Genomic DNA, 15,232 nt, shown 5'->3' with positions numbered 1-15,232 from the left:
TCAAGAGTTTGAGTATTTGGAAGGAAAATAAGAATTCAAATTGAATTGAGATGGAGAGATCAATTATAAATATATTATTGTATTCCAAAGATATGATATGTGGTTGATTGAAGTTGCATAATTATTAATTAGTTATAGAAATGGGAAGAAAATGCAAGGAAGAATCTGATTTTCAATTATATTTTCCTTTCCTCTCAAATAAATGGAGTTTGGGTATAAATTAAATCACATTATAGTAAATTCAAAAGAATAAAATGATAGAAAGTAACATTTTAACATCATAATATTATATAGCAAAGAACTCATTAAACTATCATACTTTATGAATATGACTTGTCGTCTTTTATTTTTTCTCAGAGTCTGAAACTCTTATCATACTTTATGAATATGATTTATCGTCTTTTATTTCTTCTCAGAATCCGAACTTAATTTGAATAAGCGGGATATACTAACTAGATGATAATAAACATTATATTCCCCTGTTATCTAACCTGAAATTCATATTGATAAAGGAAGAGTGAAAAATAGGCGTTAAGAGAAAGGGGCCCTTTTCTTTTGAAAGCGACTAAGCAGTTGGATTATCTTCCCCACCCTTATTATTTTGATCTTATCCTTAATTTAGGAAAAAAGTAAAATAATTAGGGCAAATGAGAGTATGAAATTTATTATATTCGAGCATTTTGATTTGATGAAAAGTAAAATTTAGGATAGTATTTTTCTAAAAAAACTACTATATTTTCTATGGAATAATTTTTTGTTGGATGGAGACACTTCGAAGATAATAGGGATGAAATAGTGGAGGAAAACTTAATTACTTCTAATTTTTGAAGAAAATAGGATTATATGTTTTAAATAATAAGCACATTTTTTTTTACAAAAATTTACATTATAAGTTGGTTTAGTGGTTGAATATTTTCTCTAATATTCTTGTGACGGATTTTCTTCTCAAATCTTAATTCTCACCACCTAATGAAAGGATTAACTCTCCATCATCTTTTTCTTGTAGTAATTTTCTTACTCATCAGCATATTATCCTGCTTAGTATATTTTGCATAAAGGCAATAATAAAGAAGAGATGAAAGATGACAAAAATCATACCCTTATCAAACAAAATAAAGAGAATACAGTCAGTGAGAACTTTGACTCAAAACAAACGTACAAACGAAAACAAAATACATCATAACTCATAAGAACGACAAAAAGCAAGATAAGACAAAACAAGATAAATACTGAGACTAATTAAATAAAAAAATATAGACGACAATCTTATATAGTTATATGCATGCACGAAGAATAAAATTTAAAAAATTAAAAATTTATTTTCTTTTAAACGAAGGGCAAAATGGTCATCATCATGAGGAAATGAAGGGAGGTGTAGTTGAAAGAGAAAAGAGTGTGGCATCAAAACGACAGGCAAGCACGTCGGATTGAGAGGCTAAGCGACAAAAATGACTCCTTCAAGGTGATGCCCCATTTCAAGTGACTCCTTCAAGGTGATGCCCCATTTCAAGATTTCCTCCGATTTTGTTGTCTCACCAATTTGGATGGGATACCAATTTCCCTTCTTTTTCTAAATGACCAACATAACCCTTCCTAAAACTTTACAACGATTTCCGTTGACTTTTTCTACCTTTTCAAACTTTTTTTTTCTTTTCACGTCCCAAAAGTATTTTTTCGTCCTTTTAATTTTACTATATTACAGAAATTAAATTGAAAGCATTTAGTATATTTTGTAGCAAAATCAAGACAACAGATGAAGTAAATAAGTAAATCAATCAATAATAATATGAGTAATGTGTAAAGAAAAAATTTTAAAATTTTATATTTTTTTCAATTATATATTAGCAGTGTTGTTAGGACCTTAGTGGTTTAATTTACAATTGAATTAAAAAGATAAATTATTTACATTTGTGTATAAGAAAAGTTAGATAATTTGGCAAACACGATCCTAAATTTTATAGACTATAGTTAAACTAGGATATTGGATTTTCTACATCTCTCAAAATTAATTTATCCCATATTTATTAAAAAAATATAGTTTATTGTAACTATTCCAATATTTGTGAACTCAATCAACCACACCAAACAATAATTGAAAATTAGTGAAAGCTAAGTTAATTTCAGATGCCAATCAAAAATTAATTTTCTAATAATAAAGGTGATTTATATAATTATATTCATAATTTAGAATATGTTATATTGTATGGACATTAATTAACTTGTATATATCAAATTAAACAATTCTATTCTTTAAGTAAAAAATAATCAAGAAGTAATCAAAAGAAATAGTTAAGCGAAAACGTGCATTAATTATTGATAATCTAAGACGTTTTATTTGGGGGTCACCTCAGCTTAAACGTAAGTTAAGAAACTTATCCACATCATATATAGTGCAAATGTTTTTGGTGCACCACTTTCATTTTTCTTAATATTCTAATTATTAAGAATATCATTGAGTGATGTATGTATGTTCAAGAAAAAATGATGCACTACATGGTTGAAAATTTTGATGAAAAAATTTGATAAGCAATATTAAACTTTTTTTGAAAAAAAATCATAGAATTTAAATATTACTATCATAAATTTTTGCATGAGATCAATCTCATTGTGAGACATGCTATATATTTAGATTAAATAGTTCAATAAAAATAGATATTTTAATATTTAAAAAAGATTAATTTCTCGTGAAATATATTATTAACTCAATTTTTTTAAAAAAATCTTTTCGTGGGGCCAAATGGAGAGTGATGAGAATTTAGTTAAAAGGAAAGCCTCAAAAATTGACAAAAAAAAAAAAAAAAAACTCAAGGTGGTATTGGTTCCGTGTAAAGAAGGGAAATCCAACGATTCTCCATATTCTGCCTTTCTGTTCCCTTCAATCATCGAAAAGGACTTCATTATTGGAACATATTGTTTGAACTTGAAGTTGCCCATTTTGGTCTAACTAAACGTAGATGATATAATATAAGTACCTCATTAATTGATTCAAACACTAATTTATTGAACAAATATTAAGAAATTGACGAGGTCTATTAATTTGTATAAATAAGATTAAACATGGGAGAAAATACATAAACTCTTTGAATGAAATTAAAGATAGTGTATTACTATTTAAAATTGAAATGTTTTAAGTTAAAAAGGACAAATTAAATTGACACGATCCCTTTGAATTTGCAATTTTAAAGAAACATAAGAAGTGTAATCTGGATAAAGATCATTGCTTCGTAGTTTCCTAATCTTTCAAGTGATGTTTATAATTGGGTACTCGCTTTTTAAGAGTTTGAGATTTGAGAATGTGCAATATTGTTTTTAGTATTTTATGGGTTCTAGGCAATAAATGAAAGAAATAGACCATCTTTATGAAGGGTCGATTTCGAACTTAAATGAGTGTTTGAAAAAATAACAAAGACGAACTATTGTAATTATCATTATAAATTATAAATATAGATGTGTCATATACTTCTTAATCGATAAATGAACCAACTATAAATTATAAATTTTTAAATGTCAACTTCAATAAGTATTAGGGTCATTTTTAACTTTAAGCCCTGAATAAATATTTACTTTACCTATAATCAAGAACGTCCTTAAAAATATGGGTAGTTTTTTGAATTTATTGATGAGCTTGTACAAAAAATAGTGTTGAAGTGCTCATTGTACTTATATGAAAGTTGTCCCATATAGGAGATATATAAGATAGTAGTATACCGATTTACAAGCTTGAGCAATAACATCTGAAAGTATTAATTGATTTTAGTAATAAATTTTCCACAACAAGTGTTATATGTGATCGTTTTATTATGAGACGAGCTCATACAATTAATTTATTTTTCTAATTGATTAATTTAAGATTATAAGTGATCACTTAAAACTGTTATAAATACACTTTAAAATTGTAAATGATATAAGTGATATCATAATTGTACATTAGGTTAGATATTTTCACTATAAAACTGTCTTATTTTAGAATTTGTGAACTTTTATTATAATTATAAGTGGACAAACTTCTCCTACTTATTTAGTTGCCCAAATCCATTTCTTAATTATAACGTCAATTAATTAATTAAGTAGTTTTAAATTAAACAAAATAAAGAACGATTTTCATTTATTGTTTTATTATAAGTAATTTTTCAACAAGTATATTTAATTTCAAAAAAAAAAAAAAAAAAAAAAAAAAAAACTTGTCAGACGTGCATTAGGTTAATAAGGTTTAAGTCTTCTAGAACAGCAAGATTATTGATCAAGATGACACAAGATTTATAATCAAACTGATAATGTTGTGTTTAAGAAGATATTTCATTATGTTTAATACATTATTTTATTTCGCTACAGTCTATATTCATAAAAACCACCTCCTATCTTTTTACATAAAAAATACAAAACAAAAAACAAAATATATACCTAAAGCCAACAATTAAGAGACCCATTTAATTACCACCTTATATATTATTATAACAATAATATAATATGGTAAATTGATACCTTATAATTTATAAGTCTTCAAGAGAATGGAAATTAGATTAAACTTCTTTGTTATTGCTTACAAAAGTAATTATTGCAATTTTCATTTGACATCTCAAATCTCGCATAAATATAGATTATCCATCTATCTATTTGAATTTGCTAGATTATATATAAAAACTCTAATTTTTATTTAAATGATATAACAAATTTAAAGAAATAAATGAATAATACATCATGAAATAGAATTTGTACCAAATGTAATGGCTTGAGGTTTAAGTATCTAGAAGGACAAACAAACGTTGCCAAATTACATTGAATAATTTATTGTTCACATGCATAATCCAATAATTAGATAGCAATAGAAAACTAATTAAGTTTCCAAAAACCTAATTAGTCCTATTACTAGTAGCTATTTAGTCAAAACATACCCACTAGGAAATTCCCTAATCACGTGTTAAGTTTGTTAAGGTCAAAACAAATGAGTACTTGGAGAGTAATTTCTTTTCATGTGTAAAATGAGACTATGATAATTCTAAGTAAGGATTATAAATGAAAAGTTTCATTATTAAAGCTAAATTTTGTAAAGTGAGAGAGGTTATATTTTTCGGCCGGATTATGAAATTCTACACTTTTATTTCACATGCGTAAATCTGCAAATCAATATACGTTTTATACTCTACGTTCTAGTAATATTGTCGCAACACACAATTCTATAAATATTAACAAAATTTCATTTGTTTTCACAAATACACAAAAAAAAATCCCTTTAAAAATCGAACTACTTTTGTTTTACTTTTGTTGGCGGTAAACTTCGAGTTAAATGGGTCTATTAATATATTTCAATAGTTCATCAACACTCGCCCTAGTACAAATTGAGTTTTGGGCCACCATACACAAGATAACTCTACCTATAAGTACTTCTCGCTTATTGTCAATTTTAAGGCCGCTTATAGGAGGAGGATGGTCTATAGGTTAACCAACTCAGTAAAACTAAATTACATTTGAAGTGTCAATCTCAATCTTTTGGAATTATCACTTTGACACTGTTGTTATGTTGTTAACCTATATCACGTGTTTCGTTTATAAAAGTTATGAATAGAGTCTAGAAAAGAATATAAAAAGACAAATCTTATTCTTATCGAAGAAGATTATACCTTAATTCGAGAAAACGAGCAAATGAAAAGAAAAGGCAAGATAAGTATGGTCGAAGAACTTTAGTACAACCGTACAAGTATGCAAAAGCCAAAAAGAACTGTTTGGGTGATGAAGGTATACTATAGTTATACGTACAAATCTATTAGCTATACTTACAAGCATATAAATAGTGTCATCGGGAGACACGAAAACTAAAGAAGCAAATTGTGGCCGTACTAAAGTTCGTTGGTATCCCATCAAAGAAACCAATTTAGCTTAAGTTATCATCATGGCCTCATGGCTATTTGCTTCCAAGTCAGTGGCAAAATGCTTAAACTTCGCAGAAGTTTTAAGAGTGTTTGAAAATTGATTTTTAAAAATTTTATGTGGTGATTCCGAGTGTTTGACTTTTTCGTATGGTAGACAATAAATTTACGTGGTGATCCCGAGCTTTTAACTTTTTCATGTGGTAGAATAAAAATGGAATTTTTAGTTAAATTAAGTACTCATTTTGACTCGATTACGAAATGTGTGGTCTATTAGGGTGATCACGATGTCTATTTTTTTTGAAAAAAAGTCATTATGTTATAAAAAAAATAGTGTAAAGTTAACAAAAATACTTTTCTTTTGTCTACCATGTGGAAAAGTTGAAAGTTTAAGGCCATCACGTGGACTAAAAAAACGTTTGTCTACCACGTAAAAAAGTCAATAATTTAGGGTTACCACGTGAAATCTTCCCTCAATTTTTAGGAGGATTTTTGGTTTAAAAATAATTCTCAAAATAAACTTCTGATAATTTCAATTCCCAAAATAAGCATCTTGTGCCTGAGCATAAAGTCAAATTTATTTGCTGTTAAGAATAGATAAAAGAGAAAAAAATTATTATGACTATGTTTGCTCTTAATAATAATAAGAGCGGAGACAATGTCATATTTTTGAAATCAAGAGCACAATCAAATTTCAAAGGTGGAATATATATTCAGGTTTCCAACATTAAGGTTTTCATCTTAGGGCTATTTAAGATGATTTTATATGCAGTGTGCAAGAACTGCTTTCTATCCGACATAAGCAATCCAATAGACGGAGTCGAATAAAACTCGACAGAAACTGAATCATCAAACAAACTCTCAGCGGAAAAAACTGGCGAGACAGCAAATCAGCAGGACGGAAGCACTGGAGTTTGAGCACACTCCCATCCGTCCTGCAGCCTGAATCTTAAAATTTTTCATTTCATGAAATAAAGCTAAAGACTGCTTCCGTTTTTCTTTGTTGTTCCTAGTTTGACAAAAAGTTCTCACGGTTTTTGTCAAACTGGAAACAACAAAATAAAACGAAGGGAGTAAATCTTATGCATTAATAAACAAGGGGAAGAGAAGTACAAAAATGTGACATTAAGTACATCCATTATGAATATGGTATGTATATAGACCTTAAAGCTTCAGTAGTGAAACACCTAACACTACCAAATCGGTTGAGCATTTCTAGGATGGTATAAATATGCTGATCCAAGAAGCAAATATCATCCACCATAACCGAAAAGAAAGAAACCCAGAAAAACGACTCCTTCATACTGAAATGTTTACAAGGGGTCAAGCCGAGGTGGTACCTTGGGCTTATTGCCGAAAATATACACTCTGATTCTTCAATGCACCTCTCCTGACATCTGATCCTCTGTACGGAGCTTTGATACACTGCAAAAAATGAGTGAAAAACAAGGGCGTGGACCAGTACTTGACTTAGTCTGCTGGGATGCGGAGTATCGTTTCTGATGCTGTACAAGAACAGGGTGAATCACACACCCGGGTGGTCGTTTGTGCCTTGAGCGCTTATTCTTCTTTTCTCTCGCCAATTCTCTCCCCACATCTTGGCCTCAGCAACAGCTCTCTCTCTGTCTACGTCACCATTCAACATCCTCGCGGTCTCTTTTGGAGAGTCATCTTTTTCGGAAACACCTTCCGAATCCAAGGTTTGACGTCTCTTTTCCCGCAGATTCTCGCCCCACATTTTGGCCTCAGCAACGGCACGCTCTCTATCTAAGTCCCTATTCATCATTCTAACCGTTTCTCTAGGGGAGTCCTCTTTCTCTGAGCCTTCCAAGTCCCATTTTCTACCCGAAGTCGCCCCATCTTCACCTCTTGCAATTTTCCCACCACCGCTTTCATCTCTGTTCCTTCGATCATCTTTCGTATTTGGATCATATGCTTGGTTGGCCAGATACGAGAGTGCAGTTACAACATCTCCAATGTGAGGACGACCAGTTGCACTCTCTTGAATGCACATAGATGCGACAGCTAGAGCTTGGTAGAGTCCTCTTGTTGGAAATCTACCTTGTAGCCGAGGGTCTGCCAATTTCAAAAATTTTCTCCTGTCGTTGAACAAAGGACGTGCCTGCATAAACAGAAGATATCAACTATAAAAAGATGTAATAGCTCCTTAGCAGTCTGCTAAAGAGGATTGAAACTCGTGTACTCTCATCACCACGGAATATAAATGAGGTCGTTCTACAACGTATTGACCGCTTTACAATGGATTTTGAGCTAAACGTTACGCGACTTATAATTTTTTTTAAAACGTTTATTACAATCTTTATTCAGATACATGCTCTAGAAAAACTAGAATTAATGGGTGTTTGGCAATTGGCTGTTGCCTTTTTAGTTGGCTTGTTTGACCAGCTGAAAATGTTAGTTGTTTTTGTTGGCTTTTAAGCTACCCGAAAAACCCAGTTATTTGTGAAGATATTTGGTAAATTCGAGTATTGGCTATCGGTTGCTGGCTGTTTGTTAAAAAATGTGGGCCAACAAGCCAAAGCCAACCAAAAAGGCTAGTTGCAGCGGCCTTTTCATTTTGGCTTAAAAGCCTGCTTTTCAGCTGGTTTAAAACCATTTACCAAACACTTTTCTTGGTTGTTTTACCAATCAACAAGCCAAAAGTCAATCAAAAAGCTAAGCAAAAAGCCATGAACCAAACACCCCAATATAATAATCAATAAGATGAATATTTGGTTAGTAACAAGATAAAAAACTTATTGGTTAGTGACTTGGGGAAAAACAAGGGGTGGTTTCAGAGAAATTTATCATGGAAACAGAAATTGAATAAACGAGAGAATAATAGTAAATGACTTTAAATTTTTGAGCTACAATTATCTTACCCATGCGACAAGGTTCTGCTCTCCATGAGGACGATCACCATCAATGGCTCGACGACCAGTTATCAGTTCTAAAAAGACGACTCCAAAACTATAAACATCTGACTTCACAGTCAATTGCCCTGTCATTGCATATTCAGGCGCACAATAGCCATAAGTTCCCATCACTCGGGTAGATACATGTGACTTGTCACCAGTGGGTCCCAGTTTTGCAAGCCCGAAATCAGAGAGCTTTGGATGGTACCCTTCATCTAGCAATATGTTGGATGATTTAAAATCTCTATAGATAACTGGTGGATTTGCTTTATCATGCAGGTATTCTAAACCTTTTGCAGCTCCAGCTGCAATTTTCATCCTGGTATTCCAGTCAAGTGGTTCTTTATCAGGCGGGAGATCTTCAATAAAACGTTCAACTATCAGTAAAAATTCTGAAACCGCAGAACTTATGTAAAGTACAAAAAAAAGGAACGTCGAGATTTTCCATGGCCAAGTGCACATCAGCATATCCATTCTAAGATTTAACCTGAAGTCCTTAGTTGCCTATATGAATGGTGATAACAACGATTAAGGTAATAATATTACGAGTATATTTGTCAGGAAGGTCCAATCTAAAGTTATAATCACATATGTGATTGATGTTTGCACAATATAATATTCTTGTGAGGATAAGCCTAAAAAGCGCTCCAAAAGCTCTAATCTAAAGGTCACTCGAAGGCGCTCGCCTTAAAGAATCACTTAGCCTATCCCTATCAAGGCGCCCAACCCATCCATCACCCAAGGCGCTAGCCTAAGGCGATCATTTTAAAATTAAGTTCAATCACCTAGCAAGGACAAGCTATTCTTCACCCATAATATATAACAACTGGTTTGTATTAGTCGCAACAGATAGTGACATCTTGTGAGGAGAAATGTCACTATTTGTAGCAACTAATAAAAACAAGAGGAAGTATAAACTAGCAGTTAAAAGCACCCGATTATATTACCTTGCTACTTAAGCACATAATAAGCACGGAACCTTGAACAACTAGAAAACAATTCAACATAGTTTCATATTTTAGCTATTGGTTTCTATTACTTAAAGCTCCAAATTCCACGCATAACAAGCTTGAAAATCAAGCCATTCAAACTACATACATTGTGTCAACAGAACAGCTCAATCATTGAAGGTGGAGACTTGTTCAATGGGCCGCATAAAGGCCGGGCTGGATAAAGGCCCTTTAAAATTAATATGGGCTTTAAATGGGCCGGTCTTACCCGGTCCAATCCATGTTTCATTAAAATATGAATCCAATTCCACTGGAAACTAACAAAATAATGGGAAAAAAAAATTTTACCATGAAGGTGATCTTCAAGTGATCCCAGTGCCATGTATTCATATACAAGCAACCTCTGGTCACCATCGGCACAATATCCTATCAAATTCACAAGATTAGAATGATGTAAAAGACTAAGCATAAGAACCTCTACAAGAAACTCTCTGTTGCCTTGGAGACCATTTCTGTCCAGTTGCTTAACAGCAACAACCTGCAAGTAACATACAGCTTACTGAGTGCAGAACTGAATCAGTGATACTAATAAGGTGACCGATATAGCTCGTTAAGTCAACTAACATGTTAGGTGATCCATTGACATCAAATATTAGCGTTTTCGTTCCTATCCTACGTCCCAAGCCGTACTACGTTCTTGAAAACAATATATAGAAGAATAATTTGCAAATTACAGCCTCAATGTTTATTTTTTGCAAATTAGAGCCACCAAAGTATTAAAGTCTACAACGTTCAGGCCAATTCACATAATTCCGACCATTTTAGTGGTCACAATTTTAGGTTAAGTGGTCGGAATTCTGTGATTTGGTATAATCGCTGTAGACTTTGATACTTTGGTGGTTGTAATTCGCAAAAAATAAACAGATTACTCGTAGAAGTCGCAGGATCTATTTTAAACCACTAGGGCGTAAATTTGTATTATCCACACCTTGTACATGGTGGACTAAAGCAACAAAATGCATAATCAAAATGAATGATCGAAAGAACAGCTACCTGTCCAGTCTCCAACTGGCCTTTGTAAACACTCCCAAAACCCCCTTCCCCAAGGAAACATTCATCTCTGAAGTTCTTGGTGGCTACTGCAAGCTCATTAAAAGTGAATGTCTGGGCATTGGTGTCTGGTACATCCTTCGGAACTGAAGTCTCCCGCCTTGGCCCAACATTGTTTCTTGCTTTCATCCGATCCGCTCCTATAGTTTTACATAATGAATATTTGAAAGATCATTAGAATCAAATGAAGGCCGACCTCGTACACTTTGTTTGGGTAACAATTTACGAGGGGGAGGAAAGGAAAGGAAGGGGAGGGAATAATAAGGAAAACTTTCTTGTTTGTTCAGGAGGAAAAGAAAGGAGATGAAAAAAATAGGCTTTTCCTCCTAGTCTTACCACATTTGGAGAGATTTAGTTGTAAAAAAAATTAAGGGACTTAATCCCTTTGAATCCATTCATTCCAAATCACTCCCCTCCAATATTGATATCCAAACAAAAGAAATCATATGCTCCAAATCCCTCCCCTCCCTTTCCCTACAATTTCGTCGATCCAAACAAAGTGTTAGAGAAGTAGAAACGAAAGGTCGATCGGGAATTTGTTTGTGTCATTGGGTTAACTTCGGGTCATGTGTTTCGGCTTGGTTCAAAATCAGGTCTTATATTCACATTGGTTTTTACATTCATTTTGAAGTCCGGTGAAGTCGGATTCGGTTACAAGGTCAGGTAAATATCGGATCATCGGGCCTGTTTAAACACCTCCTCGATCCAAAATGTCAAAGATAGATTTGATCTTTACGCCCAAAGGACAAACTAAAATTTGTTTTCTACAAGAATTGATTGATAAGGTAATCAAACTTTATAAAGGGACATCTATATATAGAATTGAAACCTATAAGCTTACTGTACTTAGAAAAAAAAAGAGGATTTTTGCCAAAATTAGATATTATGCTTATTAAGTGAAACAAATCATACACTTAAAAGAATCTACACCATCCAACAATAATAATTCATTACATCAAATTCCAATTCCACCAAAAGGGTGTTGATTCCTTTTAAGTCTTAACATAAAGTAAATTCAGCTGATTTCTACAGCATATCACAACATAACCAATAAAAGGCATAAGTCCAATCATAAAACAGTAAAATCCAAAATATGAATCCAATCATAATCAAAACCCAAATTAGATAATCAGCAAATAATCAGATCACAACATTTTAATGAAACATTACAACTAAAAACAGGTATGAATATCAAACCTCACCAGATGATAATTTAGAGATATTAGAGTTTGAAGAAGGATGAGTAGCTTTGTGATCATCTTTTTCATCAAGATTTGGATTCAATCTTTCTTCTTCTTTTGATTCAAAACAAGAGAAACACCCCATATCTCCTAATCAATCAAACAAAACTTTTCCTTTTTAATTTCTTGATACAATAAAAATCAATAAAATAATCAAAAACCCATCTCAAAAAAATCTTGTCTTTAATCAATTAGCATCATCAAAATATCATCTTTGATGGGAAAAATAGATTGTAACAAAAAAATCTATGTTTTCTAGTTAAAAGGGGACAAGGGTATATGAGAATAAGAAGGATTGAAGAGAATAAAGAAAAGTTGTGTGAAAGACGAGAGAAAGTGTATCGTATCTTGCTTGAACAGAAAATGGAGTGTAGAATAGTGAGCAAGGGTAGTTTATGTAAAAAAACTAATGGAATGAAAGAGGAGATTAAAGATTTTAGATGAGAAAATGTAGTAGTATGAACATAACCCAAAATTCTTGTATTTTACTCTACAATTTTGATTACATACTTTGACCAAATGCTTTTGTTTTACTCTAGTCATCCGTGTTTCATTCTCCTACAATCTACATGGAAATTTGGAATTTTCTTTTGTAAATATCCTACTTCTAAAAGATCGTTCCAATAATCCAATTAGATCTTAATCCAATTAGATCTATTTATGAGCGGATTATCCGCCAGACTTCCGACTTGAAAAATGGGCAAATTCAGATAATATTTTTTAAAATTTTTAAAATATAATTAGGCATTTAGGCTAAAGTCTATTAGTTTTTAGTTTATTAAGCTTAGTTTTTTTTTTTTTTTTTTTTTTTTTTTTATGTTTTCCATTGTAACTTTCAATTATTTATGCAATCTATGATTTGTTTATATTTCAATTTGTAAGTTTCTCTATTTTGTCCTTTAATAATTCAATAAATTGTCTTTAATTCATTATATTAATCATGTTCGTCATCTTAATTAGGGTTTTTCTTATTGTTAATTTCATGTTAGTTAATATGTTTAGTAAGTAGATTTTCCTTCTAGGATTAAGGAATTGACCCTAATTTGAAGTATGTAATGATTTTTCATTGATTAATTGTGTGAAATTTGGGTTTATAATTAAACCTATGCTTAATGAACCTCAGTTAAAATATCTTTATTAACCTTTTCAATAAAACGAAAGTTTGAGATTATGATTAATTTAGGATCGAGGTATATTTAAGTTAAATTCCTATTAGTTTAACCAATAAAACGAAAGTTTGAGGATTAATACTTGTAAGGTCTTAAACAGATATTGATCAATAGAGCGAAAGCTTGAGATTAATTAGATCACGTTTAGCCATGCCAAAGATTCAATTTCATACAACTATGAGAGTAATTGACTTCCACGTCAGAATTAGGCGATTTTCGACATCCTAAATTTGTTGTCCCATCTTTATATTCATATCAACTGTTGTCTTTGCTTAATTTACTAGTTTCATTTGCATCATTTAAATTATTGCTCATAGTAGTATTAGATTTTCAACCCACTTCTATTAACTCGCTTTCCTGAGTTCGACCCATATTGTTACACGTACACCGTGCGCTTGCGGTTAATTAAAATTTACACACCATAAGTCAACACTGTTGCTATATTAACCTAGTAAGGTGGACTGAGTACACATCATTACATGTGTGCTCAACAAATTCGACCACTATTATATGTTTCACAATTTAAAATGAATTGAATTTTTAATTAAATGATCCGTACCACTCTTTAAGCAGATTGGGACATAAATTCTCTTCGACTAATTGTGGAATTTAAATATTTGACAATTTTCTAAACATGATAAGTTAGGTCATCTGATTACATTGTTTGAAGTTACTAAATGTATATTATTTTTGCTAAATTGTCATATATATGAAGTGATTAGTAAAGTCAATTCTTTTACTTAGAATAACTAAAGATAGTGATCAAAGAGGTGATTAGCAAAATTGATAGCATTTGCAAATGACCAATTGTTGCATTTGTGTTCCAAAATGCTCTAGTTGAGTAGTTTTTTACCATGTATTTTCTCTAATGTCTGGTATTAAATATGAAAACAATAATAAATGTATATAACATATTTAGAACTATGACTATCGGCTTAAATTTTTAATTGAATTTACTTTTTTAACATAGTAGTAAAAACCAATATCGCGAAAATTCATAGATACAAATCACAACTACACGATCAATCATTTTGAGATGGTGTGAGAATGTTAAAGTTAATAAACAAGCTAGATTGGAAAAACATGTTATGAGACACATAAAAAGATAACTTTAATGATATTTTGTGTTGCAAGCTCAAAAATAGCCTACTTGTTAATAGAATGTCATATCAAGTTTTATGGAAACTTTAGTATAACAAGTTATACTATATATGCGCTATAGTGAAGGAAAAAGGAAATTAATTCTTCATATAAATACTGAAAATTAAATATTTTTTTACAAAGATAAAAGAAAATACTCTCTTAATAATCTTATTTTGAAAACTAAAGAAGCTAAAGTTGTAACATCAGTTATCATTCAATCTTGGTCCCTTCCAAGAATTTTGGATTATAAATCTGTCTTTAAAACCTTAAACCTGTAGGAAAGCTTAAAATACATATAAATAGATGCGAAATACAAAAATCAATAGAAATCACTTGAATAAGGGGAATAATTACAAGACAATAGTCTCCAAACCAGTTTATAGGTTACACTTTTGTCACCTACTTCCTTAAATAGACGTTGTTCATCCTCAAAATGTGACCTTGGCATCGGCTAATATCATATTAATTATTTTGTTGTATACAAATACATTTTGAAGTTTATTTAGGCTAAGATACTTCTAGACAGAGGAGGATCGTAGGCTTGGTCCGTTTAGGTTATGATTTGGGTTATCTGAGTCATTTTTAATAGGGGTATTGTGAGCAATTAAGGTGAAAAGTTTAGATTTTTTATGAATAATTAAAAGTAAGGGTTATTCACAGCAAAACGTCAAAAGTAGGGATTATTCTCAATAATTTTCCATAAAAAAATATGACAATCAAGTTACTTTAACACACATGTAGAATTAAGTGTTTAATCCTTCTCATACTAGTATTCTTGTCGTCCTTGGTTGTAAGAGACTCTAGCCTATGCTTCCTCTTATTATATTTCAAAGTCAAATT

At 31.3% G+C, this 15,232-nt stretch overlaps 1 protein-coding gene across 1 annotated transcript; it reads right to left on the bottom strand.

Annotated features, from left to right (window-relative positions):
• Positions 1–6,831: 6,831 nt before the first annotated feature.
• LOC130820588 (serine/threonine-protein kinase PBS1-like) lies at positions 6,832–12,609 on the bottom strand. Its single transcript, XM_057686018.1, has 5 exons — positions 12,042–12,609; positions 10,783–10,979; positions 10,078–10,267; positions 8,747–9,138; positions 6,832–7,986 (listed from the first exon to the last, which is right to left on the bottom strand). The coding sequence occupies exons 1-5, from the start codon at positions 12,163–12,165 to the stop codon at positions 7,390–7,392; spliced, it is 1,500 nt and encodes a 499-aa protein (XP_057542001.1). The 5' UTR covers positions 12,166–12,609; the 3' UTR covers positions 6,832–7,389.
• Between the last annotated feature and the right edge of the window lie 2,623 nt (positions 12,610–15,232).

The sequence above is a fragment of the Amaranthus tricolor genome, chromosome 8, assembly GCF_026212465.1.
Source record: "Amaranthus tricolor cultivar Red isolate AtriRed21 chromosome 8, ASM2621246v1, whole genome shotgun sequence".
Taxonomy (NCBI): Eukaryota; Viridiplantae; Streptophyta; class Magnoliopsida; order Caryophyllales; family Amaranthaceae; genus Amaranthus; species Amaranthus tricolor.
This window is presented reverse-complemented; position numbering and strand designations above follow the sequence as displayed.

What these genes read in the sequence shown, in the direction of transcription:
- LOC130820588 (XM_057686018.1), bottom strand. Translation starts at nt 12,165, where the DNA reads ATGGGGTGTTTCTCTTGTTTTGAATCAAAAGAAGAAGAAAGATTGAAT. An exon ending in ACTTGAAGATCACCTTCATG is followed by an intron (nt 9,139 to 10,077) that starts GTAAAATTTTTT and finishes GTTTTATTGAAG; the next exon opens with ATCTCCCGCCTGATAAAGAA. An exon ending in AGCAGAACCTTGTCGCATGG is followed by an intron (nt 7,987 to 8,746) that starts GTAAGATAATTG and finishes CTGTTTATGCAG; the next exon opens with GCACGTCCTTTGTTCAACGA.